The sequence below is a fragment of the Danio rerio genome, chromosome 18 (assembly GCF_052040795.2).
Source record: "Danio rerio strain M-AB ecotype USA chromosome 18, GRCz13ab, whole genome shotgun sequence".
NCBI lineage: Eukaryota > Metazoa > Chordata > Actinopteri > Cypriniformes > Danionidae > Danio > Danio rerio.
In genome coordinates, this window is record NC_141038.1 from 51,883,095 (window position 1) to 51,910,752 (window position 27,658).

Below are 27,658 nucleotides of genomic sequence, written 5' to 3' on the forward strand. Positions count from 1 at the left end.
ATATCTGCCAGGGTAAGGCAAGGGTGGTGGTTCTGGACCACTGTGCTCGCTGTGCTTTCAGGGGAAGAAGGGAACATGGGCTGGGAACATTAATCTTATATCAGCCCACATATCGTACATCTGTAGTAGATCACGGGTGAGACTATTATGAGAATTATGGAGGACGAGGGGTTGTGGATAAGTGACCGCATGGGCGCTGCCAACAAATAGCATGTGTTTGTGAGCATGGAAATGTATTACCCACCCTCCCTGTTAAATTTGATCTAATCCATGTTCTGAAACACACCTCGTCCCCTGCTTTCACTTCTAATTCCAACTGAGGGATCGATTCGTTTGTGAATGAATCTCTGTTATGAATGACTCGTGTGATTTATCGATATCCCTGCCCCTCAGTGTGCACTGTTACAAACTATAAGATATCTAATATTTGTAATATTCAATAAGTTAGGGTGAACAGTGTGCACAATAAGGCAGAGGCACTGCTATGATATCAGCAGGCCTGGATTGGCTAATCAGGAGGACCGGGAGAATTCCCGGTGGGCCGTTCTGTTTTTTTAGCCGCGATGGCCGGTGTCCCTAGCTCCAGAATCTGTTGCTCTAAGCAGTCACACTTTTTAAATTAATGTATTTATTTGACCACAGTCTTCTTATTCATTATTTTACCGCAGCTCTGCTCTGCTTATATATAACCAGCCTGCAGGTTATTGATGATATAACTCAGATGAGTCACTTCTCAATATACAACTGCTGTGGTCCAGTGTTTAGCACGTTAGATTACGACGTCGTCGACCGGGGTTTGATCCTCGTCTGTGTATGTTTTTTTTTTTTTTTTTTTTTCCAATTTTTATTGTTAAGACATATAATAGTGTTAGGGTTGTATATACTCAGTCGTGAACTGAGGTGGGCTGGTCTGAGGCTTGAAACTCCAGGGCTGTAAAGGAGTCTCACTCCGGCCCTGGATATCAGACAGTTACTTCAAAAACTAGCCGTGACGACACTTACCTATAATAAATAAGATATATAACATTTACCTATTAGGATTTTTTGCAAATGCTTTGAATTTCTTATGGATTTTTTTTTAACCAATGTTTGCATTAAAGTGGTCAAAACTGTATATGCATAATTCCTAGACTTTGGCAAGCTGAGGTTGTCATCTGTATTTGTATGCCTTTATGTGGTGACTTTTTACTGTAAAATATGGTTGACTGCTGGCGTCCTTATAATGTCATTTCAATGAAGAAAAGAAAACATTAAACATGATTCCTTTTTTATTTACAAATAAAGTACAAATTATATTTACACAGTCACTAATGCAAATGCAAATGTACAATTGTAATAAGATACAACATTCCAGTGTGATTCACAAAAGCAATGGCTGGAATCTGAGATAAAGATGATTAAAAAATAAAAATTTCTTAATAATGAATTTCCAGTTGATATTCGGACATCCAAATCAATCTCTAAAGTACGTAACATCAGAACAGAACCATAGTTTTGACTTCCAATGAAGGACATAAAGCATTAGGCCCAATCCCAATTCTATTGTTTACCCTCACCCCTTCCCCTTGTCTCTTGAAACAGCATGTGAGGGCTTTAAATTTACCCTTAAGAAATAGGACAACACACCAAAACACCAGCACATGTCAGCATAACCCGTCGCGAGCTCTTCCTTCATACTGTATGAGATCGATGATGGTGACGGCTGTAGTTATTCCTGTTGCATTGTTTGGTCTTTGTCTTCAAGGAAATCACAGAAAGCAACAATATCACTTTATTATAATGATATAATGTGGCAATAAGCTCGTAATTGTCTTGTCTATTTACACCATGGCCATATTTATATATGCAAACACAACAAAACAACACCAGACACTGTAAAAAGGTAATTCCAGCCACTAGACATTTCTGACAGGACATTCGAGAGTCATCGAGTGACAGATGTCTACACAGCAGTTATTAAGGATTATAGATGGTGAAATTTTCTGCTTTTTTAATATATATTTTGAAAGCATGATCGAAAAACATGAACCCCGTAATGAATGTATTAAAGCATATGCTTGTTTGTCAAAAAATAATACCAAAACAACACTCAAATTTGTGCATCTCCTGACCATGTGTGCAGCCATGTTGTTGTTGATTCCTTTGATTTCTAGTGTGGTCCTGGAAAATCTCCATTTCAAGGGCTATCTAGCTCCCTTAGCCCTAGGCCTTCAAGCTAAAGAGAATTGGGACATCCCTACGCCTTCACAGGCAAAATGAGGGGTAAGGGGATGAGCTAAGGGATAGAACGGGGATTGTGACATAGTGTTCAATGTTTCTGGCTAGTGCAAGATGTTGAGCAGTCAGTCAAAAAGCATTACATTTTGTTGCAGTTGGTAAGCTCCATGTCGAACACCTCAAAACTCTTGTTGTCAATGCCCTCGAGATGGTTTCCGGGCTCATTGTGGTAGCAGCGGGAGCAATGTGCGGTAGGAACAGGCACCACTTTGGCAAAATTGGAAAAGTCCACTTGATATCTTCCCTCTTCGCTGCGGGAGATGATCGGGAGAAAGTCATAGCCCCACATGATCTCCTGAGGGATGTATGAAGTCCTGACCTGGCAGGAGGAGCTGGTGGTTTCGGCCATGCCATCAAGGAAAACCACAAGCTCAAAGTCCTGCTGATGTAGCGTGTCCACAGCCATGTCGAAAAATGGGCTGCTTTTGTCAATGATGTGGTACAGGGTTAAAGGACACACGAAAAACAGATTGTCTTTACCGGCGTCCACCATGAAGTCAATGTTGACCTGATCCAGGATGACGGTCTCACCTCCAGTGACTGTTGTCCTCAGAAGCTTCCCGTAAATCTGACTGCCGATCATTAAGGTCTTGCGCAGGTTGGCAACACGGATTTGAAGGCAAAGAGTGCCTTTTTTGGGGCAGATGACAGCGGATTCGCTGAAGGTGATGGTTTTGGCTCTCTTTTTTGGAAGGGTGATTTTGGTTATAACTATGCCACACCAGAATATACTGATTAAGATTCCTATAATAGTCTGGATTATAATCAGAGCCACACCGGCAGGACATTGATCAGTGACATATACATTGCCATAGATAACTGTGTTTTGGGTCTCCAGCGAGAAGATAAAGGCATAAGTCATATCGTAAACGCTGTAAACGCATGGTGTATGATCTGGTGGTGGATTCTGCCACAACAGGTCACCATTGCTTCTTGCTAACCAGTACCAGATGAGTCCGAAGATAAACCAGCTGAGGGTAAAGGATGCCACAAAATACAAGATGATGAACCGCCATCGGGTCTCCACGAAGGTGGTCCAGAAGTCGCGGACATAGGCGAATCGGTTTCTGTGCATCACATTGTCAAACTCAATGTTGCAGCGGCCATCTTTGGTGACCAGACGGTTTTTGCGAATGCGTTGCTTTAACCTGTAATCTTTGAACCACTCTCTTAAGGAGCGAGTCATCTTTGAGTCTGTGAAGAGAAGGAAACAATATTAGTTAGCAGAAGCAGTAAAATAGTGAATAGTGGCTTCATTGTGAAGTGATTGCTACATCATTTCAAATGAGGACAAACACCAACATGTTGAACAACAGACTAGAGTTTTTAGAGAAAAACAATGACTAGGATATTTCACACTTTGCAAACAGCAAATATTACCCGCTGGAGAGTCTGAAAGGAGATCTTGAGTCGCCCGCTGGTTCTTCTGCTCCTGAATCCTTCGTCCACTCTTATAAAGACAAGCTAAAGCAGGAAATTGGAAATGAACAAGTGTGTATTACTGATTAATGATCTGTAATAACTGTTTCATACTCCACTTCTCTATCTCCTTCTTACCTTTCAGATGTCTCGGGTCTGTCCTTTTGTAGGCTTTCCTCCTACTCACACACTCATCCCTTGTTTATATGTACACACATTGGCAAATGAATACACACCGATGTTTTACACAAGGGGAGGATGCAGGATGCATTTACTTCTGCATACTTGATGTGGAAGTACACATCAACACACTCGACCGCAATGTGTTGGTACCTTCAGTAAACCGCATCACATTGTTTATCATAAATACTCATCAGCAGTGATGGCTGTGCATTGAGCTGCCACATATGGCTATGCATGAATTCCTGTGTACAGTAATAAATTAACCCTCACTGAAAGTTTCATGTCAGCAGCAGAATGCAAATCATAGAGGTCAAAGGTCATGATTTGTTGCATATTGGAGGTGTTGATATTGTTGTGCAGCATGGTCAGTCAGGAAGGGTCTGATCTTTCTGATGTTGTAAAGTGAAAACCTGCATGATTTAGCTGTGCTAGCAATGTGCTCTTGAAGGACAGCTGATCATTAAAGATCACCTCAAGATTCCTTGCTGAAGTAGATGGGATAATAGTAGACTATCCCTGATGGATGGTGAAATTGTGTGTGAAAGTATTGAGTTGAAGAAAAGATGAAAAGTTTTGTTTCTGCCAGATTAAGCTGTAGGGAATGTGCTTCCATCCATTTAGAGATGTCCAGTGGGTGGTGTTAGGCAAGGTACTTGAAAAATGTAGCTTAACTACACTAAAAGCTACCCTCTGGGAAATGTAGCAAGCTAAGCTAAAACCTACTTGCCAGAAGTAAGTTAGCTACATCTAAGCTATTCTTGCAATTTTCATTGTTAAATCAAAGCAACTTAAATCCAAGTCAATCATATATATATCACAACAAGTACCACAACAAATTATTGAGGAAGTCATTTTGCATCTTAGCATGCACTCCTTGAGGTATGGTCACAAGGAATCTTGCTTCAAAAATAACTCCTCTCCCTTAGTAATCTTTCCATCAAGCAAAATTCTTATGCCTAATTGGTTGGCAACGTCACAGACCAAAACGAGAGGTGGCAGTAACACACCAAAAAGTTTGTTGCCGACCAACCAACTATATGGATTTACTTTCATCGGCTAGACACCAGCCTCACAGCTCCATGAATGTCGGTGCCGTGACTTATTGATCTGTGATCGGTAAATGTAGCTTTTGTGGAAGCTAATGCGCTACTTAACCAAAAAAAAAAAACAGCTTAGTTAGTGAAAAGCTATTTGATTTAGAAAGTAGCGATGCTACCGTCAGGTTACTGAGAAATGTAGTTAAGCAAGTAGTGCAGTTTAAGATCTCAACCCAGGCTAGTTAGAAATACGTGCTCACGTGCTGACAAATCCACTAGAGGGCACTGTATGCAGGTTTGAAAAATGGCAAATACATTGCTGAGTTATGTTTTCTCGCATTCAATTTACTGTCCCCCATCCACCCCATCTCCCCCTTTCCTCTTTTAACAGGGGGAGCTCTCGAGAACTACCTGATCTCGTCCTCCCCTTACACCAGGAGTGTCCAAACTCCTGGAGGGCCGGTGTCCTGCATAGTTTAGCTTCAACTTCCTCCAACACATCTCCCTGAAAGTTTTTGATATACCTAGAAAGAGGTTGATTAGCTAGTTCAGGTTAATTTGATAGGGGTTGGAACTAAAATATGCAGGACACTGGCCCTCCAGGACCGAGTTTGGACATCCCTGCCTTAAGCAGGTCGCACATCTGAAGTGCCGTGCATTTTAGAATTCTAAACATAGGTTTCTATCAGGGTACACACACCTGCGCTGCAATTCGGCGGCCGTCAGCGGCGCCCGGCCATGACTCAGGACGCAGTTCATTTTTCAGCCGCGCCACAGAGCGCCATCTAATTAGTTTCATGCTAAATATCATGCGAATGTGCGCGTCTGGTGTGCGATAATTTAAACTGTCATGTGCGCGCCGTGTCGCGGTGCCAAGTGGCACTTCTGGTCTTCGACCTGCTTTACACGCTCATTGACCAGGTGGGAGGTCTGGGCTCAATTATCTCCAAGCTCAGGGTTTTCTCCCGGGACAGCATGTCAAACCTGTTATTATTATCAAGCAATATCTAAGTGTGAACTCTTGAATTTAGGTTATTCAATTCCCCTATAGCACATGTGTTTGGACTGTGGGGGAAACCGGAGCACCTGGAGGAAACTCGCGCCAACACGGGGAGAACATGCAAACTCCACACAGAAATGCCAACTGACCCAGCCGGTACTCATACCAGCGACCGTCTTGCTGTGAGGTGAGAGTGCCTACGACTGAGCCACCCTACATAAAACCTTAATGTTAGTGTTTGACTATTCTTTTCCAACTAGAAGAGAAAAATAAACAATGATGAAAAAAATTCTGAAATGTCTGAGCCATCATCAAAATGGCTTAGTTAAAAATATTTATTAATTACTTATAATTATTGATCTAATTATTTCTGATAATAAATCTTTCAATGTAATATCAACTCTTTTTGTATCTAGTTTGTAGATGTGTTTTCTGAATATCGCACTAGTTCAGAAGTGAAACAGCGAAGGTGAAGGGATTATGATAACCTTGAAAATGATTGTTCTACAGCTGCAGTGAACACAAAACAGAACTTCTAGGACATGTTACTGTATAACATCAAATAATAATATTATTTTATTATTTTCATATTTTGATATTGACAAGGACAAAAAAAAATCCAAATGCAAAGCTTTTGTTTTTATATCAACCATTATGATCATTTTCCTAAAAAGAATAAAAGAGAAAAGGAAATACTTGCAAGGTGACCAAAGAGTGTTTACTGTTCAATAATTGTTACCTTTGATCGATGTCATTTCTGCCTGCCTTTTATTTAGTTTCCAGCTTTTTGAAACTTGGTGAGGAAAATCATAAATGATGTGACAGTTCAAATGTAAGCAAGAACATTTACTGGCAGTAGAGCCAGAACAGCGAGTAAACGTCCATTGTCTTTTGGAAAAATCAAACATTGTATGTCATTCCTCATTTTAACTGAATTGGTCACATGACTAAACATTTTTGAAAGCTTTCATTAACACGATTCATACTGCGGCATGTTCATTTTAAAACTTAAGTTTTAAAGTGTGTGTGTAGGGGTGGGACAACCACATAACTGATGATGATTCAGTATTGATATTGACAAAGAAATGATCAATAATAGCAAAGCAAGTAAATCATGGCATGTATATTTTAATGAACTACTCTATAATCACATGTCCATATCATGAGTTTGTCTATTTTGACTGTTATTCAAGCATTCAACATGCCATAGATACTAAAAAACGAGAGAAACAGTGAAGCAATTACTAAAGAAAGATGAGTGCAACATGGCATGAAACTTGCTAGAATGAGCCTAATGTCTTTAATATTTATGGGTTACTATATTACCTGGCATTCAAGCGTCACACAAGTTTAAAAAAACAAATACGCAAGTTTATTCCTGTAGCTGTCTAGATAATGTTGAAATCATGCTGTATGATTTTTATATTTGACCTAAAATGCACTTAATACTGATTTAGGAGATGTTCAAAGTATGAAAATTTTTCTGTAAAACTTAAACCCAACTGAGGACATCCAACCCAGAATTTTCCGTAAACAAAGCGTTAAATCTCTTTGTCATTTTGTGTTTGAATCGTCAGTAGAAACACACACACACACACACTGTATGTTGTGTAAAGGATGAAGTACATCCTGGAGGTTGTTATTGCATAATAAAGACCCGAAAGGCTTATCAACTTTGTTATATAAAACTGAAGGACATTATTCTGCTAAAACAACCAGCTGGATGAACTTTATCCAGCTTATTACAGACTACTTTTCACAAAACACAAATAATTTTTTTAAGCATTGTCCTGAGCTGTAATTAATTATTTAATAAGTATTAGGCATTTCAGGCAGCTGTGTAAGATGTAATATTCTTCAATGGGCTGTGTTATGTATTTACTTTTCCCTTCATGCATCTCGATAGAAATATCATAGTTTGTGTCAAACTGTTTAAAGTGTTGTGTCAAGGCTATTTTAGTGATGAATTATTTGACTTTGGGTACTTTAACATCTATTTAATTGACTTTTTTTTTCTTTGTATTGTTTTTGGACTGTTGTCCCCTTTTCATTAATAATTATATACTATTTAACTTTTTTATTTTATTTGTTGCAAAATGTATTTTAATTTGTCTGTTAAGTAATATACACTGAATATTTAAAATTAAGAGCAGAAACCAATATTAAGTAAAGTCAGATTTGATGTTATATATTGATATTATATTGATGTTATATATATATATATATATATATATATATATATATATATATACTCATTTATTAATCTTCTTTTTGGCTTAGTAATTTTATTAATCCAGGGTCGCTACAGCGGAATGAACCGCCAACTTATCCAGCATGTTTTTTTACGCAGTGAATGCCCTTCCAGTCGCAACCCATCTCTGAGAATATATATATATATATATATATATATATATATATATATATATATATATATATATATATATATACATATATATATATATATATATATATATATATATATATATATATATAGACCAATAATTTGCACACTGTCAATGTAAATGTCTTGCTGACTTTAAAAACTGAAAAACAAATAAGTACAGAGACAAATAAGTAATCTTTCTATTTTAAAGGTTGTAATCTTAAGACATTAATTCATTCATTTAACTCAGGGGTCACCAAACTTGTTCCTGGAGGGCCGGTGTCCTGCAGATTTTAGCTCCAACCCTAATCAAACACACCTGAACAAGCTAATCAAGCTCTTACTAGGTATGCTTGAAACATCCAGGCAGGTTAGAGCTAAACCCTGCAGTGTTTTGACACTGGCCCTCCAGGACAGAGATTGGTGACTTCTGATTCAACTTCTTTTAACTTTGTCCCTGATTTATCAGGGGTCACCACAACGTAATGAACCGCCAACTTTTTCACCATATCTTTAATGCAGTGGATGCCCTTTCAGCCGTAACCCAATACATTATTCGGTCATTTCGATTATAATCAGTAGAGCCTAAAATGTGTTTTTATTTCACAGCAACAAATGGAAGAGTTCAGAAGCAGAATATTAAAGCACAAACAACCCTGAAAAACTGCTGCAACTAATCCTCGGACAAAAACACTAAACAGTGGAGTCAAGGGTATGTTATAACATCAAATATGAAGCAAATCTTCCTGTTGATGTTGTCTTTAGTCCTATTTTTTTAGGACAAAGACAAGGTCGCTGTTGCTTTACACACGTGTAATGTTTATCATCCGGTTCAGGATTATTAGAGTTAGCTAAAACTTAAATCAATTTAAAAAAGAGCCATTAACTGATAAATTTGTTCATTATTAAGAGTCTCAGATTACTAAATAATTTCAGATTTTCAGTTTAACTTGATTTACAAAAAATGAATATATATAGTTGAATATATATATATATATATATATATATATATATATATATATATATATATATATATATATTATATTGTATAGTATATTGTATAGCTGAAGTCGAAATCCCCCTGTGAAGTTTACTTTTTAAAAAAAATATTGAACAGAGATGTTTTAACCAAATTCTAAACATATTAGTTTTAATAACTAATTTGTCTTTGTGATGATGACAGTGCATATATTTTTATTGACCTCAAATTGTTTTAAAATGTGTAGCTCTTTTGAATTCAGATAAAAAACATAAATAAGACTATTTAAATATATAAAAAAATTATAATAATGTTTTTGATAGGCTATAAATGGTATTTAGCTATCTACCACTAACAGGTAGGCTAATATGCAAAGATCTGCTTTTCAAAAACTTGTTATTAAAAAATACTAATGTCCATATTGGCTCTGGTGCATTAAATAATAATTAATAATAATAAGAAGAAGATTTTTGAAAAATCACAAAATGTATAAAATGGTATAGAAGGTTGACATTTTTAAGGTATCATCTCAAAGTTGTGAAAAAACTGTACAAAAGCATGCACATCCCTCTTAACTGGGTGCTCAGCCAAAAAAAAACTGCAATAAATTTGTATTTTTGGAGCCTTGGTGTTGCCGCCTTTGATTAACATTTAATCATCTCGAAGTTGGACATTCCAGCATTGTGAAAACACTAGTTACAGTTATTGTAAAGATTATTATATGCATTAAAATCAATGTAGGTGATTCTATTGCATGTATAGTTGGAATTTCAAGAAATAAAACTTTTTAAAAACAGCAATTATTTCTAGTATCTTATTGAAAGCATATTTAAGTTTTATAATTCAGCTTTTGCCAAACATAAATGATTAAATGTTTTACTTTTAGAGAAATATGCAGTTTTTTTTATTTGTTTGTCAACTCCATTATGGATGAATGTAGTGATGTGTAGAAATAACAATAAATTATAGCAAGAACATTTCAGGCTTGATAAACGCCTTTAAAAAAAACACTAAGCAAACACACATCCTTTTTAAAAGTGCATTGCTGTATAAACATACCCTTAGCTCTGTTCCTAGTGTTTTACATGTCTGAAATGACCACATAAAGGCTTTTTCTTTCACATTTAGTGGCCAGAATAAAACAAATGAGTGACTTTTTAGAGGCTTTTTTCATTCTGCCTCTGTCATCCACTCCTAGTTGGTGATGTTGGTATGCTTTGTCTTTATTATGTGATTGACTCTACCCTTGTGTTGTCCTTGGTTTCCAGGTCACAATATTTTAATTCAAATGTATGCACTCAAACAGATACAAAGTTGGGTAAACATCAGTCTGGGTACTGTAATCCAACTGAGGGAGCTGTGGGAGAGGAAACATCCTTTCAGGCTCACTTTCACATCCCTCTCCCTCTCTCTCTCTCTCTCTCTCTCTCTCTCTCTCTCTCTCTCTCTGTCTCTCTCGCTCATTCTCATCCTCCAGGAGAGAGAGGTAAGGAGGTGCTGTGTGAAGGCTGAGATGAGCACATCAGACCTGAACTGATTCAGAACAGAACACAGCTGCCCTAACATGACACACCACAGCTACCTCTGCACTCCAATAAAGGTAAGTCTGCAAAGGGAAAGAGGGAGGAATGTGAAATGGGGGATTATTATTATTTTAAACCAAAGGTTAATGAAAGCATGTCATACTTGATCATATGGCAAACGCAGTGTTTTTATTATGCATGCAAAATTATTAAAACTACACATTTTATAGCATCAAATAATTTCTTAAATTTAGTATTTCTCAATCACATTCGTAGACAGGGTGTCCTCGGGGTCTTAAAAAGTATTAAAAGTTGATAAATCAATTATGAGAAAATGAAGGCCCTTAAAAAGTATTAAAGTTTTAATAATGTTTTTACGAGGTCTTAAATTTTAGGCATTGTCCAAAAAAGTAGCGCACCAAAAACTTTGTTGTCGAACACAGTAAAACAGGAAGATGAAGAAATCGTCATTCTCGCCATCATATGGATTTACTTTCATTGGCTAGACATCGGCCTCACAGCTCTGTGAATGTCTGTGCCATCACTTATTGATCCACGATTGGTAAGTGTAGCTTGTGTGGACGCTACTGCGCTACTTGACTAATAAAATAGCTTCGCTACTGAAAAGCTATTTGAGTTCGAAAGTAGCGATGCTACCGCCACGCTACTGAGAAATGTAGTTAAGCTAGTTGCGCCACTACTTGTATCGACGCTACTGCCCAACACTGCGTATAAGATTTCTGCATACATCCTGCTGGAGAACCACCAACACTGCATGTTTTGAACATCTCCTTTGTCACACCCATCACAGCTCTTTCAGTCTCTGTTAATGAGCTGATGATCTGAAACTGGTGTGTTTGAATAAAGGTGCAGTATGTAAGTTTGCCACCCAGTGGTTGAACTAGGTATTGCACTCCTGGATCAAAACAAACGCAAGCGCAGGTTGCCAGATTGAGAACAGGAGTGAGTGATTTAAACCGTGCTCTATATAAAAGCAACGGCACCCGATAGAAGGAATATTCTCCATATTAAAAGAAGTTTTTGTCTGAACCAACACCTCGAATTGATATATTAGAAGCGGCTTTTATTTCTCACCGCTGAACAGCAGAAAACTGACTGATCACCTCAGGTAATCCTCATGTGCTTTATTCAGTGTTAAATGCTAATAATGTGAGTTTGAGTGGCATTTTACATGCCATTTATTGCCATACTACTGAAAGCAGCAGCAGATAGTTCACAGATCTGGAAAATAAACAGTTTGAGATTGAACGTTAGAATTGTGACTCAGTGGAAGCCAACACATATCAGTGATTCAGCATCTACATTTAATCATGTTAAAGAGGGTTAATATATATTAAATAGATTATAAACCTTACCATTTCATGAGCGAGTGCACATTCTGTGCTTCTGAAGTATTAACTGTATAAGGTGTACTTTATTTGTAAAAAAAAAAATGTAAATAAAAAATTAAAATAAAAGAGAAATCAAGTTTAATGTTGTATTTATTTAATTGAAATTACATCTCCAGCAACTCCGGCAGTCCACCATTTTCCAGCTTTCAGAGTTAGCTGTAAAATTTACATCATTTGCTAATTAATAACCTCATGTGGAAATTTATGTCTTGTTTGGGAGTCTGCTACTGTCCACCGGAGGTCGCATTTCGGTCACGAGCGCATGCTTTCAGAGCCTTTATGAATGAATGAATGAATGAATGAATGAATGAATAATATATGTGGCTTTCCTTCAAGGCAACCCGAGGTGCTGAAATGTAACTGGTTAAAGTGGCATTGGGCAGATTAAAATTACCAAAACAAAGACAGCCGTTCCAGCACGGAAAACATATTTACAAAGCAGAATATCTGACTCCAGCATTGTTTTTCAGATAAACAAGAATGTTCACTTAGCAGATTTCTTAAATATCTGCAAACATATTATGCTATTTTTATACTTTAGAAGAGTCAAAAACTCACATACAGCACCTTTAGGCAGATATGGAAAATGTGTAGAGCTGGTGCACGTCCAGGAATGTGGTTGAGAAAACACCAAAATGAACAACAGCTACTTTGTTAAACCATACAAATCAGCCTGATTAACATTTATTGTAATGTTAGCACATTGCATTACTTTTAATGCAATTAAAATTACTTTTAATGAACGTTAAATATTATACGTATTTTAATGAAGATAACATATTTCATGTGTTGTTTCATTTACTTCAATGAGATATTTAATTTAAATACATACATATTTTTTATTAATGTAATTTGGCATTATATGTTCATTTCATTACAGTTGTAAAACAAACAAAATGTGCTACTAAAATAAAAATGATTGATTAATTTTTAATTATAATTTTATACAGTAGATGCATTATTGTCTTGCTGTAGGTGCCACCATTTGGCATTTGTCAATTATGTTTTTAATTGTATTCAAATGATCCAAACTTCCCATCATTATACTTGTGAGCTACAGCTTCAATCTTTATTTTCTTTTCATTTATGCTCACATGCAAAATATTTCTTTGACTTTGCCAAGTTATGTCTTGCAAAAAATGCATATAGCTGTAAATGGGCCAATGAATCAGTTTAATTAGTTAAAATGGCAGTGCACTAAACCTCTGTGGTGGTGAACTAAACATGGGTTATGCTGAATTTATATTATCATATAAAAATACTGTTATTTTAATATAAATCCATCATGCAAACAGACTAATTGGAAAATCTGCTTCTGACATCAACATAACTGCTGTTTATGAATCAATCTTATAGTCAAGACTACATGATATTTCATCTGACTGATCATCAACCACCCTGAACACATCTGAAGAGCACCATGACACTTTAAATCTGGTGAGTGTTAATTCATTTGTGTTTTAATTCCATTTTGCTAGTTCCTACACTAAAGTGTTACCATCACAGATGTAGAAGAGTTAAAGAGTTATAGAGAATATTTATTGCATAGCCCTGTGATATTCTGCAAATAACAGCACTCATACTGTCTCTTCTCCCTTCACCCTTGTGTATTATATATATATATATATATATATATATATATATATATATATATATATATATATATATATACATATATATATATATATTTATATATATATATATATATGTGTGTGTGTATATATATATATATATATATATATATATATATATATATATATATATATATATATATATATATATAGAGGTCGCGTTACCCGAATATTTTCTGTCATTGACGGATTTTTTTTTCAGCAGTGAATCTGAAGGTGATCCGTCATTTTGATGGATTATGCTGAGGGTGATCTATTGTAATTTGTAGCTAATTGTAATTCCCACTCTTGTCCAGCTGATGGCGATTGTCCTTGTTTTCTCTCCTCTTGTCACTGCTGCGTACAGTTGCAAAAATCTCACAGGAGGAAGATATGAGTTAAGGCAGATAGGAGTTTTTGTTTGTCAAATAAATCAATTAATAATTTAGCCTATATGCTCGTCGCGCAAGCTCATTATTAAAATATGAATGAAAAAAGCGATTAAAAAATATGCAAATTAAATAACGATCAATAATAGGTTATGACGGAATTTTTTACAACCCTCTCCGTTGGACAATGAGAAAGTCAACCTCTATATACTATATATATATATATATATATATATATATATATATATATATATATATATATATATATATATATATATATATATATATTTATATATTGCCCTTACGCCCTCGTGTGGTGACTTTTAACTGTGAAAGCTGGAAAATTTTTGACTGCCAGAGTTGCTGGAGATATTATAATTTCAATAAAAAAAAAAACATTAAACATGATTTCTCTTTTATTTTCATTTTTTATTTACATTTTTTTTTTTTTTTACAAATAAACTACAAATTATATTTACACATTTACTCATGCAAATTTACAAGAAATATACAAATGTTAAAAGAAACAACATCCCAGAGTGATTCAGAGCACAATAGCACCGGCTGGTATCTGAGATAAAGAGGATTAAATAAATAAATATCTTATTAATGAATTTCCAGTTAATACTTGAACATCCAAATCAATGTCTACAGTACTTAAGAGAAGAACAGAACCATAGTTTCACTTCACAATTCACACTTTCAAACTTTGTGAAAGAGACAAAAACCATTGTTTGTGTGCAGAGTAAAGCAACACATGTGATAAAAGAAATGAATTCCTGCAGTGTTACTATTCAAATACCAATCAAGAGATTGAAATGCTCCTTTCGCCTCTCATCACCACAATGAAAGACATAAAGCATTACGCCCAATCCCTAAAAAAAATCTGTTATTAAAATTTTTATAATTCTTAATAATGCCAAAAATACTTCTGACTCCTGTTGTGTGCAGCCATGTGTTCTGAGAAATGTTCGTACCCTTTGATTTCTTGTGTGGTCCTGGAAAATCTTCATTTCAAGGGCTGTCTAGCTCTTCCCATTAGCCCTACGCCTTCAAGCTAAACAGAATTTGGACACCCCAACACCATCATGTGAATGCGCAAAACAAGGGGTAGAGACTGAAACTGGGATTAGGACACAGTGTTCAATGTTTCCGGCATAGTGCAAGATGTTGACCAGTCACTCAAAAAGCCTTACATGTTGGTGCTGTTTTGAACCTCTATATCAATCACCTCAAAGCCCTTGTTATCAATGCCCTGGAGATGGAGATGGTTTCCGGGCTCATTGTGGTAGCAGCGGGAGCAATGTGCGGTAGGAACAGGCACCACTTTGGCAAAGTTGGAAAAGTCCACTTGATATCTTCCCTCTTTACTGCGGGAAATGATCGGGAGAAAGTCATAGCCCCACATGATCTCCTGAGGGATGTATGAAGTCCTGACCTGGCAGGAGGAGCTGGTGGTTTCGGCCATGCTATCCAGGAACACCACAAGCTCAAAGTCCTGCTGATGCATCGTGTCCACAGCCATGTTGAAAAATGGGCTGCTTTTGTCAATGATGTGGTACAGGGTTAAAGGACACACGAAAAACAGATTGTCTTTACCGGCGTCCACCATGAAGTCAATGTTGACCTGGTCCAGGATGTTGGTCTCACCTCCCGTGACTGTTGTCCTCAGAAGCTTCCCGTAAATCTGACTGCCGATCATTAAGGTCTTGCGCAGGTTGGCTACACGGATTTGAAGGCAAAGAGTGCCTTTTTTGGGGCAGATGACAGCGGATTCACTGAAGGTGATGGTTTTGGCTCTCTTTTTTGGAAGGGTGATTTTGGTCATGACTATACCACACCAGAATATACTGATTAAGAGTCCTATGAGCATCTGGATTGTAATCAGAGCCACACCTGCAGGACATTGGTCAGTGACGTATACGTTGCCATATCCAATAGTGGCTTGGGACTCCAATGAGTAGAGGTAGGCATAAGTCAAATCATTAACACTGTAAACGCATGGTTTATGATCTGGTGGTGGATTCTGCCACAACAGGTCACCATTGCTTCTTGCTAACCAGTACCACAAGAGTCCGAAGATGAACCAGCTGAGGGTGAAGGATGCCACAAAATACAAGAGGATGAACCGCCATCGGGTCTCCACCAAGGTGGTCCAGAAGTCGAGGACGTAGGTGAATCGGCTTCTGTGCAACACGTTGCCGAACTCAATGTTGCAGCGGCCATCTTTGGTGACCAGTCGGTTTTTGCGAATGCGTTGCTTTAACCTGTAATCTTTGAACCACTCTCTTAAGGAGCGAGTCATCTTTGAGTCTGTGAAGAGAAGGAAACAATATTAGTCTCTGAAAGCAGTTCTCCAACCACAGCAAATTACATTTTTAATTTTGTTATATCAAAATTTTGATCTCTTTAACTTAGTGGATTGAAACTATGCTGTATTTTCAAATGTATATGCAATATTCTAGTTTTGCCCATACGTTAATTTTACATCTTTGAATGGAAACAGAGCTACTGCACTGTAAAACCCAAGAAGTTAAGATAACTCGAAGCGTTTTTTAAACCGATAGCAGCAAACCATTTGAGTTAAAAATGAATCCTAATGAGTACTGTGAACTTAATCCATTTGAGTAAATGAAGCAGTTTGAGCACTGTAAAACCCATTAAATGAACAGAACTCAAACCAACTGAGTACTGTAAAACCCAATAAGTTAATCATTTGGGGAAACCGATTGCTACAAACCATTTGAGTTAAAGTAAACTATATGAGTACTGTGAACTTACTCAATTTAAGTTGAAGTAATGAGGTGTTTAATGAACTCATTACCTTCAACACTGAGTTTAAAACTCTTTTCAAATGAGTAGAATTAACTTTCAGTCAATTTTGAGTTGACTACACTCATTTCAGTTGCTAAAGTTTTACAGTGTGCGGCTTGTTTGCTACATTGTTTTAAATAAAGACAGAGAGTGTGTTATCCAACACACTGGAGTATTTATGAACAAATTGCTATCGTTATGAATGAGATAAAATACACAAAATATACATTAAGGTGTGTACATTATATATTACAAATTATATTATATCACAAAGCCACTTGATTCACCACAGGGCTGCGCTTCATGATCATTTTACTCAATTTCGATAATTATCAGTATTTAATTACAACAGTAAATAAGGGCTTAGATAAATGCAGGCATTCCCAGAATGTCCGTGAGGAATATCAGTGATGCAGGCTCCATCAGAAGAGCAGAGATTTACACTGAAATATGTGTATCTTCTTGTTGAATCATTGAACGCCTCCTCGATTAGACAAAAGCATGTGCTAAATGACTTAATGTAATGTCAATATGTGTAGATGTTCAATCGCTTACCTGCTGGAGAAGTCTGAGAAGAGAGCTTGAGTCACCTGTTGGTTCTCCTGCTCCTTTGTCGCTCTTATAAAAGCAAGCTAAAGCAGAAAACTTTAAATGAACAAGTGTGTGTTACTGATTAATAAGCCGTATCCCTCCTTAACTGTTTAAAACTTTTTCTTTCTTTCTCCCTACTTTCCCTTCAGGTGTCAAGTCTCTCCTTTTGTAGGCTTCCCTCCTCCGCACACACTCATCTGTTGTTTATGTGTACACACAAATTAACAAATGTGTACACACCGCATGCAGGGTGCATTTTCCTTTGCATACTCAAGGTGGAAGTACACCAACACACTCAAACCGCAGTGTGCTGGTACCCACAGAAAGCATCAATATTCACATGGCTGTGCATCGGGTATCCATGATAAACCCTCTGTTTTTGGCCAGCAGATGAATGCAAATCACAGGCTTTGTTGCAAATTGGAAGTTTTGGTTATGTGAAACCAAATAATGGTAACAATTTAGTCCATGTACCAATTCTCACTATTAACTAGTGGCTTATTTTACCTGCCTATTTATAAAATACTCCCTTATTAGTACTTATAAAGTATAGTCTAATCTCATTGAGGGTTCATCCACATTTTAACTACTAAAGTTCCATGACTTTTCCATGATTCTTACAAGATTTTCAAGTAAATTTTCATGACCTATTATTTAATGCAATGTCTACATATGTGTGGTAACAAAACAAAACATTCATTACAGCATATCGTAAAACACACCACAATCTCAATAGTTTCAATTTATATTTATTCATTCATTTATTTCTTTTCAGCTCAGTCCCTTTAGTAATCTGGGGTCACCACAGTGGAATGAACCGCCAACTTTTCCAGCACATGTTTTACGCAGCGGATGCCCTTCCAGCTGCAACCCATCAATGGGATTGTGTGTGAACTGTTCTCACACCAATACAGTATGGAATGTTTAGACCGTGGGGGAAACCGGAGCACCAGGAGGAAACCCATGCAAACATTGGGAGAACATTCAAACTCCACACAGAAATGCCAACTGACCCTGAAATGCAAACATGGGGAGAACATTCAAACTCCACACAGAAATGCCAACTGACCCTGAAATGCAAACATGGGGAGAACATTCAAACTCCACACAGAAATGCCAACTGACCCTGAAATGCAAACATGGGGAGAACATTCAAACCCCACACAGAAATGCCAACTGACCTTCTTGCTGTGAAGTGATTGTGCTACCCACTGCGCCACCGTGATGCCTAATTTATATTAATATCTAGATAAGATTTATTTAAATAATGCTTACACAGCACTAATGTGATTGGCCAAGGACAGAAGAATTTAAGACAGCTAACCTATATTCAAGTATACAGATATCTGTTTTCCATGACTTTTCCAAAACTTTTCCAGGCCTGAAAATGCCATGTTAAAATTCTATTGACTTTTCCAGGTTTTCCATGACCGTATGAACCCTGCTTATTCTACATCTCTACCTAATCACCAGCTACTACCAATAAATAGTAATAAGCAACGAATAATCAGTTTATTGAAGGTCATGAACAGTGAGAATTCTACCTTAAAATATAATAAAAAGTGTGACTCAAATAATATTTAGTGTGAATATATATGAAGATATGAAATATATCAGTTCCCCCAAAAATGTGGGAACTGCAACTAAAACATTGCTGGATTGTGTGTTCTTTAATAATTTTCCTATAACATCAGCTCAAAAATAAAGACCACACTCTGTGAATCTTAATAGGCGTTTTTTGTATGGTACTTTTGTTGGTAACATGGCAGAATGAGCACTAAATATCTGAAAATGTTCCTTGTTTGGAGAGGTTCTGCCACTATCATGTTTTAGTCTGCGGATAAAGGGTTTTATATGCACTTGACAGACAATGTAATCTTTATGAGTTATTATATTCCCTGGCATGGAAACATCACTAGCCTCACACTCCATTGTTTGAGCTATCAAAATACACACTCATGTAGCTGTATAGACAATGTTGAAATCATGCCTTATTATTTTCATATTTGTTTTGAAATGAACCTAACACTGATTTAGAAGTTCAAAGTGTGAGGTGTTTTATTGAAAACTCAAACCCGACTGATGACATCTGACTCATACTTTTCCATAAACAAAGAGGTAAATCCCTTTGTTATTTTCCATATGCATTGTCAGTAGAAACGCTCACCTTATGTTGTGATCTTGTAATATTCGTCAGTAGGCCGTGTGTCTTGTGACAGACAAATGCGTATCACAGTTTGTCAAAACTTGCGTCAAGGCTATTTTAGTGGTAAATGATGTGTCTGTGTGTGCTTTAATCACTATTTCATTGCCTTTTTTATTCTTCTGGGGTTCTGTTTGTATCTATCTAATTTGTCTTTGGGATAAAATACACTGAATCAAATAAAATAAGACCAGGAATGAACCTGTTCTCCTATCTCCTATTCTTTTGAATCACTATTGGTTGGGTTTAGGTTATTGGTTTGCTTAATGATCTGCATGACGAGCATCTCATTCTCCTGGATGTGTACAAACAATGATAGACTTTGTGGTTGTTTCATATGATCTTAAACCATGTGTCTTGGAACAGTTAAAGGTGCAGTAGGTGATTGTCTTCAGAAACATGTGTTGTTGTGCTGGTTGAAAGTCTCTTCACAGTCCAATAGTAATGATTACAGTAAATGATCTAAATGTGTTTATATGTATTTTTATATTCAGGGTAAAGCATAAAACTAAAAAATGTTCATCCAATTAAATAGAGTCGGACTGTCATCTCCCTTAATTCCGATAGGCAGGTCAGACTGTCTGTCAGCAAATGTAGATTCCAACTTCTGCGCATCTGTTCACGCAGATCCGCCATTAGCGCGTGCCCGTCTGCATCACAAACGTATGTGCTCCGAGCAAGCTGCGGGCCACTCGCAGATGCCGAGTTGGAGCCGGAGGTGCCGCAGGACAGCCGAGCTCGGGCCGATTACTATAAAGCCAGGCGCGAGTATAATTCGCCCTTAAAGCGGCCGCGCGGTTACAAGACGGACCAGGAGAAATCAAAAGCTGAATTGAAACTTTTAAATACCTGAATCAATATTGGAGTTACTTTAGCACGCTGGAGGAAGGACGACACCATGGCTGAAGTATCACTGTTAGACAGGTAATGTTCTGTTTTAAAACTATTTTATGTTAGATTGTGTTGTGTTATGAATGACTTCTATGCACAGATGTGTTGTTCAGCCACTGAAATCTCCCGGTGAATGATTGATGTGATTATTTTCAGCTTCATAAGGTTCTTTTACAGCATCTATAATGTAGATTTATATGTAGTTTAACAACAAAACACCAGTAAATAGCGCTATTCCGCCTAGCCTGCTTTATTGAGCTGAAGTTGCTTTTATATTCACATTGGGTCATTTTTGAACAATGATAGCCTTCCTATACTGTTTACCATGCTACTCTGAATATTCGCTCTCATGTAAGTGTGGCAAAGTATTTCATGTAATTCCTGCACGGCGCTGGCACTAACTAACTGGCGAATGACATGAACTAGTGGGTTGTCTGTCGGCTGTTGTGATGCGGTTCGCGCGCTCGCGATTTCAGGGGGTGTGGCTTTGAATCACAGTCGCTCCCCGCCGTCCAAAGACAATATGCTAAGCGGTTAGCATTTTGGAAGGTCACCTACTGCACTTTTAAGTAAAGAGAGGTGCAGAGATGGATCTGCTGGCAGAGGACGGAATGTCTGGCTGAAACGCATGTCAGAGTCATTTTCAACTCTCACCTCCACAAGAACTTTGACTAGATCCAGAGCGGCCACGACGAGCTACCAGGACTTATTGGCCAGTGAAACTCCCAAGGCAGCTGATGGTTACTGACAGGCCTAGTGTGCTACAGCCTGGACAATTGCAGAAGCAAAACTGAAGAGTTCTATGAACTATGGAGGAAGACTACTGGTCAGCTTCAAAGAGATTCTGGCAAACTGTCCGGTACCTTGGGAGAGGGAAGTAGATCTACACTATCACTGTGTATAGTGAAAGTGGGGAGCTCTTGACTTTGACTAGGGATGTTGGATAATGGAAGGACTACTTTGAGGATCTCCTCAACCCCACCAACATGCCTTCCATTGAAAAAGCAGAGAACAGGGATGAAGGGGTTGACCTACCCATCACCCAAGTTGAAGTCACTGAGGTAATTTGCTAGCTCCACAGTGGCAAAGCAGAAAGGAAAGGGGGTGGGGGCGAGAGGTATCTCTGGATGTTTCTGCAACATTGCATTAAGGGCGTGGACAATACCTCTGGACTGGGCAACTCTAGTGGTGGTTCCCATTTTTAAGAAGAGGGACCAGAAGGTGAGTTCACTCTCCTCAGCCTCCCTGAAAAGTCTGGAGAGGAACACTGGTGGAAGTGAAACCTTGGACCAGCTCTATACCCTCATTAGAGTGCTCAAGAATTTATGGAGGATTCAACCAGTCCACATGTATTTTGTGGACTTGCAGAAGGCATTCAACTTAGTTTCTCGTGGCATTCTTTGGAGGGATGCTTTTGAGTCTCTGTATAAATGGAGCCGGAGTTTGGTTTGCATTGCCGGCAACCGATCAGACATGATCCCGGTGCATGTTTGTCCGGTTCTGTTCATTATTTTTATCAACAGAATTTCTAGCAACTTAGGGTCGGTAGGGGTCTAGTTAGGGGACCACAGGATTTCACAGGATCTCGTTGTGTTGGATTTATTGAACATTAACTTTCTTCATGTACTGGGATGGTTTGCTGCCGAGTGTGATGCAGCAGAGATGAAAGTCAGCACCTCCAAATCCGAGGCCATGCTGCTCATCTGGAAAAAGATGTCTTGCAATGTCCAGGTTGGAGGACGGTCCTCCCCCAGGTGGAGGACTTTAAGTATCTTGGGGTTTTGTTCATGAGTGAGGAAAGGACAGAACATGAGTTTGACAGGCAGATTGGTGCAGCAGCAGCAGTACTACAGACGATGTACCAGCCCGTTCTGGTAAAAAGAAGCTGAGCTGTAAGGCAAAGCTCTCAATTTACTGGTCAATCTTTGTTGACTACTCTCGCCTGGTCATGAGCTTTGGGTTATGCCCCAAGGGACAAGTTGGCCAAAATGAGTTTTCTTTCACAGGATTACAGGGTACAGCGATAGGGTGAGGAGCTCGAAGTAGAGCCACTGATCCTGCGCATCCAATGAAGCTGTGACCTACTTAGGGAGGTGTTCCAGGCATGTCCCACCAAAAGGAGGTCCAGGGGAAGACCCTGGATACACTGGAAAGACCTTAGGATCCCCTGGCGGAGCTGGAGGATGTGGGGAAAAGGAAGTCTGGGGTTCTCTCCTGAGACTGCTGCTCCCACGACCCAGCTCCAGATATGCAGCAGCAAACAATGGATAGATGGATGGGTGTCTTTGAGCTACAAAAAAAATGTTGCAGACACATTTTAGGTTGAACCCTAAACCCCAAAAGGATGACAGTCGGATGAGATCTCAGGTTTAATGTATGGCTTAATGTATGGCAAATTTTGCATATTGGCTTATCTAAATTGGCTTTTGTTATTCAATTGAAAGCCAAAATATTGCCAGATGGATAACGTAACTTGGTTTTGGGAAGAAATGCTGGGGTCAAACCCTATTAAAAGATAATTTTTTAAAAGGAATTTAAAGAAGTTAACCTTTACAGATTAATCACATGCATTAACACATTCTGTGGACAGCCATATTTTATAATCTCTACATATACAGTCAAGACCAAAATTGTTCATATCCCTGGGAAATTTCAACCACCCCCACCCCCTACTCTCTCTACACTTATGACTGATTATGAATGTGTTTGTGGTGTATTCTTACATTCCTTCACATTCTCCAAAATAATACTGTGCGACCTGTTTCATGTAACTTAAGGTCAATTTATCAATTGTGTCAAAAGTCTACCACAGACAATATGAAGGACTTTTAGAAATGTTTGAAATCCACCTGGGATGCAGATATGCTTTTTATTCCACAACAAACAAATGGAAAAACAGACGCAAAATGTTAAATGTCAACCAACCAAGAAAACCTAGCTGTGCTGCAAATAATCCCCTAACAAAAACACTAAACCCTGGAGTTTTCAAGGGTATGTTATAACATCAAATATGAAGACGTTTCCATTTGAGGAGGACAAAAGGAAAAATCAATTCACAGGCTTTTCCAAAAACAAGTTTCAACATCAAATATGAAGCAATTCGTTCAGCTGATGCATGGAAAAATCCTAACAAAGAGATTAAAGTCACCAGTCCTATTTTTCAGGACAGACAAGGTCATTGCTACTGTACATGTATGCACTATTTATCCTCAAGTTCAGGGACATTAGAGTTAACTAAAACTTAAATCAATATAAAAGAAACTAAAAATTTAAATAAAAGGAACATTAAGTGAAGTTTATTCATAAACTAATTTCGAGAGGATCACGTGCTTATGATTTATCACAGCCAGTCTCACATTTGCTAATCACTGTCTTCCAATCATATGAGCCCTAAGCTACTATAAATAATCACAGTTTTCAATTCACTTCATCTTCGTTTGGAAGAAACCCCCCTCCTCCCCTATTCTCCTCCTTTACCTCTGACTGGGCGGCACGGCGGCCCAGTGACTAGCACTGTGAGCCCCACAGCAAGAACACTGCCGGCCCTGGTTCCACAGGACCGGTGGGTGTTTCTGTGAGGAGTTTGTATGTCCTCCCCGTGTCCGCGTGGGTTTTCCCCGGGTTCTCCGGTTTCCTCCCACCATCCAAAGACATTCAACATGCATAACAATCAAGCTTTGTCTAACCCCTTGTGTTCCCTTAGCTGCCGCAGCAGGGGAGTTCTGAGATGCACCGAGCTCAGGCTCCCCTCTCGCTCTGTCAACGGGAGGAAGCCCCGGGCTCGAGGAGCCCTTGAGCTCGGGGCTCTCTCCCGGGACAGCATGCCAAACAAGCTTTTATAAATCATCAGCTAAGAGTGAACTCTTGAATTGATGTTTATGACAAATCTACATTAGGCAAGGCAAGGCAAGGCAAGGCAAGGCAAGTTTATTTATATAGCACATTTCTATGTGTTCCCCCGAGACACATCAATGGCAGTTTTTAAGTTCACCAGCTAAAGATGAGGTGTTTTTTGGGACCTGGCGCTGTCGCAAAGACCTGAGGCCTTTCCTAGGTGTAGGGCGAGGTGGGCTTAGAGATGGGCGTGTGGCTTGCTGACTTTTGGTTGCTAACTGGGGGCTAGCAGCAATGGAGTGTGAGAGTTTAGTTCCAGCACACACCAGTTCCTCCATCTTTTTTGAAAAATCCAAGAGAGGCGAGCAAGATGACAATGAGAACGTGTCCGGTGACAGAGGCTGTGTGTCCGGTGACAGAGGCTGTGGGTCTGGGGTTTCTGGCTGCTGAGATATGTTTACCTGGCTGTTTTCCTGGGGATCATCAATGAGTGCTGAGACTTGATGCTGTTCTGATGCATCACAGTCTGCCTGTGTTGAGCTCAGTGTGCAGGGTGCAGACGGCAGTTCGTCCGTTATCGGCGGTTGTTGTGGCTGCGTGGTGTTATCTCTGTCCTTGTAGGATGCGTCAGCCACAAGTCCACTCAGGAGCTGATTTGAAGTCCTGTGGTCATCCGGACATTTGCTAGGTGTGTGTGTGTCATTCAGTTCAGTGGCATACACATCTGATGGATGATGGAGGGAGAAGAGGATGTTGTCTTTCAGCACTTTTGCACCAAGCTTGTTTGGATGAAGGCCGTCTGATGTAAACAGCTGTCTTTGGTTCCAGAAGAGATTGAAGTTGTCGATGAAATTCAGTCTTTTCATGTTACATGTTTTCTGCAGCCATGCATTTAGACCAAGGAGCCTTGAAAACATATTTGTCCCTCTTGCAGGGAGTGGTCCACTGATGAACGGCTGAATTTTCAATCTTTCAACTGTTTCCAAAAGCTTACAGAAATCTCTCTTGAGCAGTTCTGACTGCTCCTTCCGAATATCATTCTTCCCCACATGGATGATAATCCGTTTTGCAGTCTCATGTTTCCTTAATATGTTCTCAAGTTCTTTATTTATATCAGAAACTGTAGCATGAGGAAAGCAGTATGTCATGGTATCTCTGCTCCTAAAATTTTTGATTATTGAGTCTCCAACAATCAGTGTTCTTATCTCTGTTGCGATCGGAGCAGAATGCCGCTGTCTAGTCGGCCTTGAGCCTCTGTTCAGAGCAAAGTTAATTGCTGAGTCATGCGATCTCTGTCTAACTGCATTTGGGGAATCTTCACCCATATTACTCAAAACTTCATATCTGTTCTGAAGCTGTATTTGAGTCCGAGCTGTATTTGGGGTAGAGAACGCTAATGCAGCAGCGTATGACCTTCGTGATCTGACCCCACGAGTACCCTTTGGTCTCGCACCTTGTTTATGCCATAGTTCACGCTGATTTTCAACAGTTTCAATCTGTTTTTCTGTTCTCAAAACAGTAGCTGGAGTAGATTTATAGGGCTTACCGGCTGAATGCTGTGAGGCTCCACGATGAACCGGTCCTGTGTAATTCGGCAGCTCTGGTTGGATCGCAAGTAACTTTGTTTCAAGAACTGCAATCTTTTGTAAAAGTTTGTGGCAGTTGGTGCAGCAGTGAGATTCCAAATCAATATGATCCAGAGCCATTTTCACAGCCGTGTTTTCCCGTCTCAGGAATGAAAGCAGCTGGTAGCGGGAGGATTGTTTAGACGATAATTCCTCTAAATAAAAGTAAAGTTGTACTCCAGAAAGTTTGTAGATTCGATGTTGATCTTCAAGCTGTTTCGTTTGAGCACTGTGCTGATAGGCTCAAGTTAAAATTAGATTATAAAATAAAAAAGCAGGAGTGCAAGGAGCGGAGCAGTAGGCAAAGACGTCCGAACAGTAGCAAAGCAGGAAGCAGTATCATTATGACAATTTATGTTTTCTTGGTGATGACAGATTTTCATGTGATTTAGGAAAAGTTTTGATTGTCAACATTTTTCTCAAAATGATCAGATTTTTCATTTATTTATTTTTTTGCCAGATGTTAGAAACAACCAAAGAAATTCATACATACAAAGACAACAAAGCTAATTTAGATAGTTTCTTTAAGTATTGAACACTTAAAAAAAGACAGTGTAAAAAGGCTCTGAAAGTCCAGACAGTAGCTGACATCTTGCAGTGGTTAATTAGCACCTGTCGCTTCTCAGTTTAAATTAATATTATCTGCTTCAGTCCAGTTGGCACGGGGGCTCGGTGGTTAGCACTGTCAATTCACAGCAAGAAAGTCGTTGGTTCTATGTGGAGTTTGCATGTTCTCCCCATGTTCTCGTGGGTTTCTTCCGAGTGAATTGGGTAAACAAAATTGGTCAGTGAATGTGGGAGTGTATGGGTGTTTCCCAGTACCGTGTTGCAGATTTTCAACGATTTTAAATGTCTAAAATAGCTAAATAAAGAAATCCTACAAAAATAAACCTTCAAAAACTTTTTCTCCCACATTTTGTGGTCAGAATGAAGCTAATTAATGACAGGCAGGATGAGGCATTTTTTCATTCTTGCCTCTGTCATCCAGTCCAAGTTGTTGTAATTGTTGGTATGCTTTGTCTTTATTATTTGATTGACTCTACCCTTGTGTTGTCCTTGCTCTTCAGGTCACAATATTTCAATTCAAACACATGCACGCAAACAGATACGAAGTTGGGTAAACATCAGTCTGGGTAATCCAACTGAGGGGGCTGTGGGAGAGGGAACATCCTCTCGTACTTACTTTCACATCCCTCCCTCTTTTTCTCTCGTCCTCTCGCTCATTTTCATCCTCCAGGAGAGAGAGGTAAGGAGGTGCTGTGTGAAGGCTGAGATGAGCACATCAGAGCTGGGGTCAGAACAGAGCGCAGCTGCCCTAACATGACACACCACAGCTACCTCTGCACTCCAGTGAAGGTAAGTCTGGAGAGAGAGAACATCCTTTGTGCTATTTAATGTTGTCTTACAGTTTTTCCTCAATTGCTTTGGTAAATATTTCTAAACGGTCTAAACATTCTGTAAACTGTGAGTGCAAATGTCAAAACTTTT

At 38.6% G+C, this 27,658-nt stretch overlaps 2 protein-coding genes and 1 long non-coding RNA gene across 6 annotated transcripts in view; 1 reads left to right on the top strand and 2 right to left on the bottom strand.

The window, feature by feature from the left end:
- The window catches only part of LOC101883877 (uncharacterized), a 72,920-nt gene that overhangs the window by 26,628 nt on the left and 18,634 nt on the right, over positions 1-27,658 (top strand). For 2 of the 3 annotated variants that reach the window (XR_015515331.1, XR_015515336.1), the window contains exon 1: positions 27,381-27,526. This is a non-coding gene — a long non-coding RNA (uncharacterized LOC101883877). Of the gene's footprint in view, positions 1-5,947; positions 6,104-10,755; positions 10,879-13,508; positions 13,651-27,237; positions 27,527-27,658 lie in introns of those variants that run through there. The other variant, XR_015515332.1, reaches the window with a different exon arrangement.
- kcnj1a.3 (potassium inwardly rectifying channel subfamily J member 1a, tandem duplicate 3) lies at positions 2,302-3,824 on the bottom strand. Its single transcript, NM_001045176.1, has 2 exons — positions 3,658-3,824; positions 2,302-3,471 (listed from the first exon to the last, which is right to left on the bottom strand). The coding sequence occupies exon 2, from the start codon at positions 3,461-3,463 to the stop codon at positions 2,357-2,359; it is 1,107 nt and encodes a 368-aa protein (NP_001038641.1). The 5' UTR covers positions 3,464-3,471; positions 3,658-3,824; the 3' UTR covers positions 2,302-2,356.
- On the bottom strand, positions 14,668-17,762 carry kcnj1a.2 (potassium inwardly rectifying channel subfamily J member 1a, tandem duplicate 2). 2 transcript variants are annotated; one of them, NM_001014312.2, is given in 3 exon segments: positions 14,686-14,801; positions 15,243-16,525; positions 17,582-17,761. In NM_001014312.2, a coding segment is annotated over 1 exon segment (1,113 nt). In that variant the 5' UTR covers positions 16,518-16,525; positions 17,582-17,761; the 3' UTR covers positions 14,686-14,801; positions 15,243-15,404.

What these genes read in the sequence shown, in the direction of transcription:
- kcnj1a.3 (NM_001045176.1), bottom strand. Translation starts at nt 3,463, where the DNA reads ATGACTCGCTCCTTAAGAGAGTGGTTCAAAGATTACAGGTTAAAGCAA.
- kcnj1a.2 (XM_087291969.1), bottom strand. Translation starts at nt 16,517, where the DNA reads ATGACTCGCTCCTTAAGAGAGTGGTTCAAAGATTACAGGTTAAAGCAA.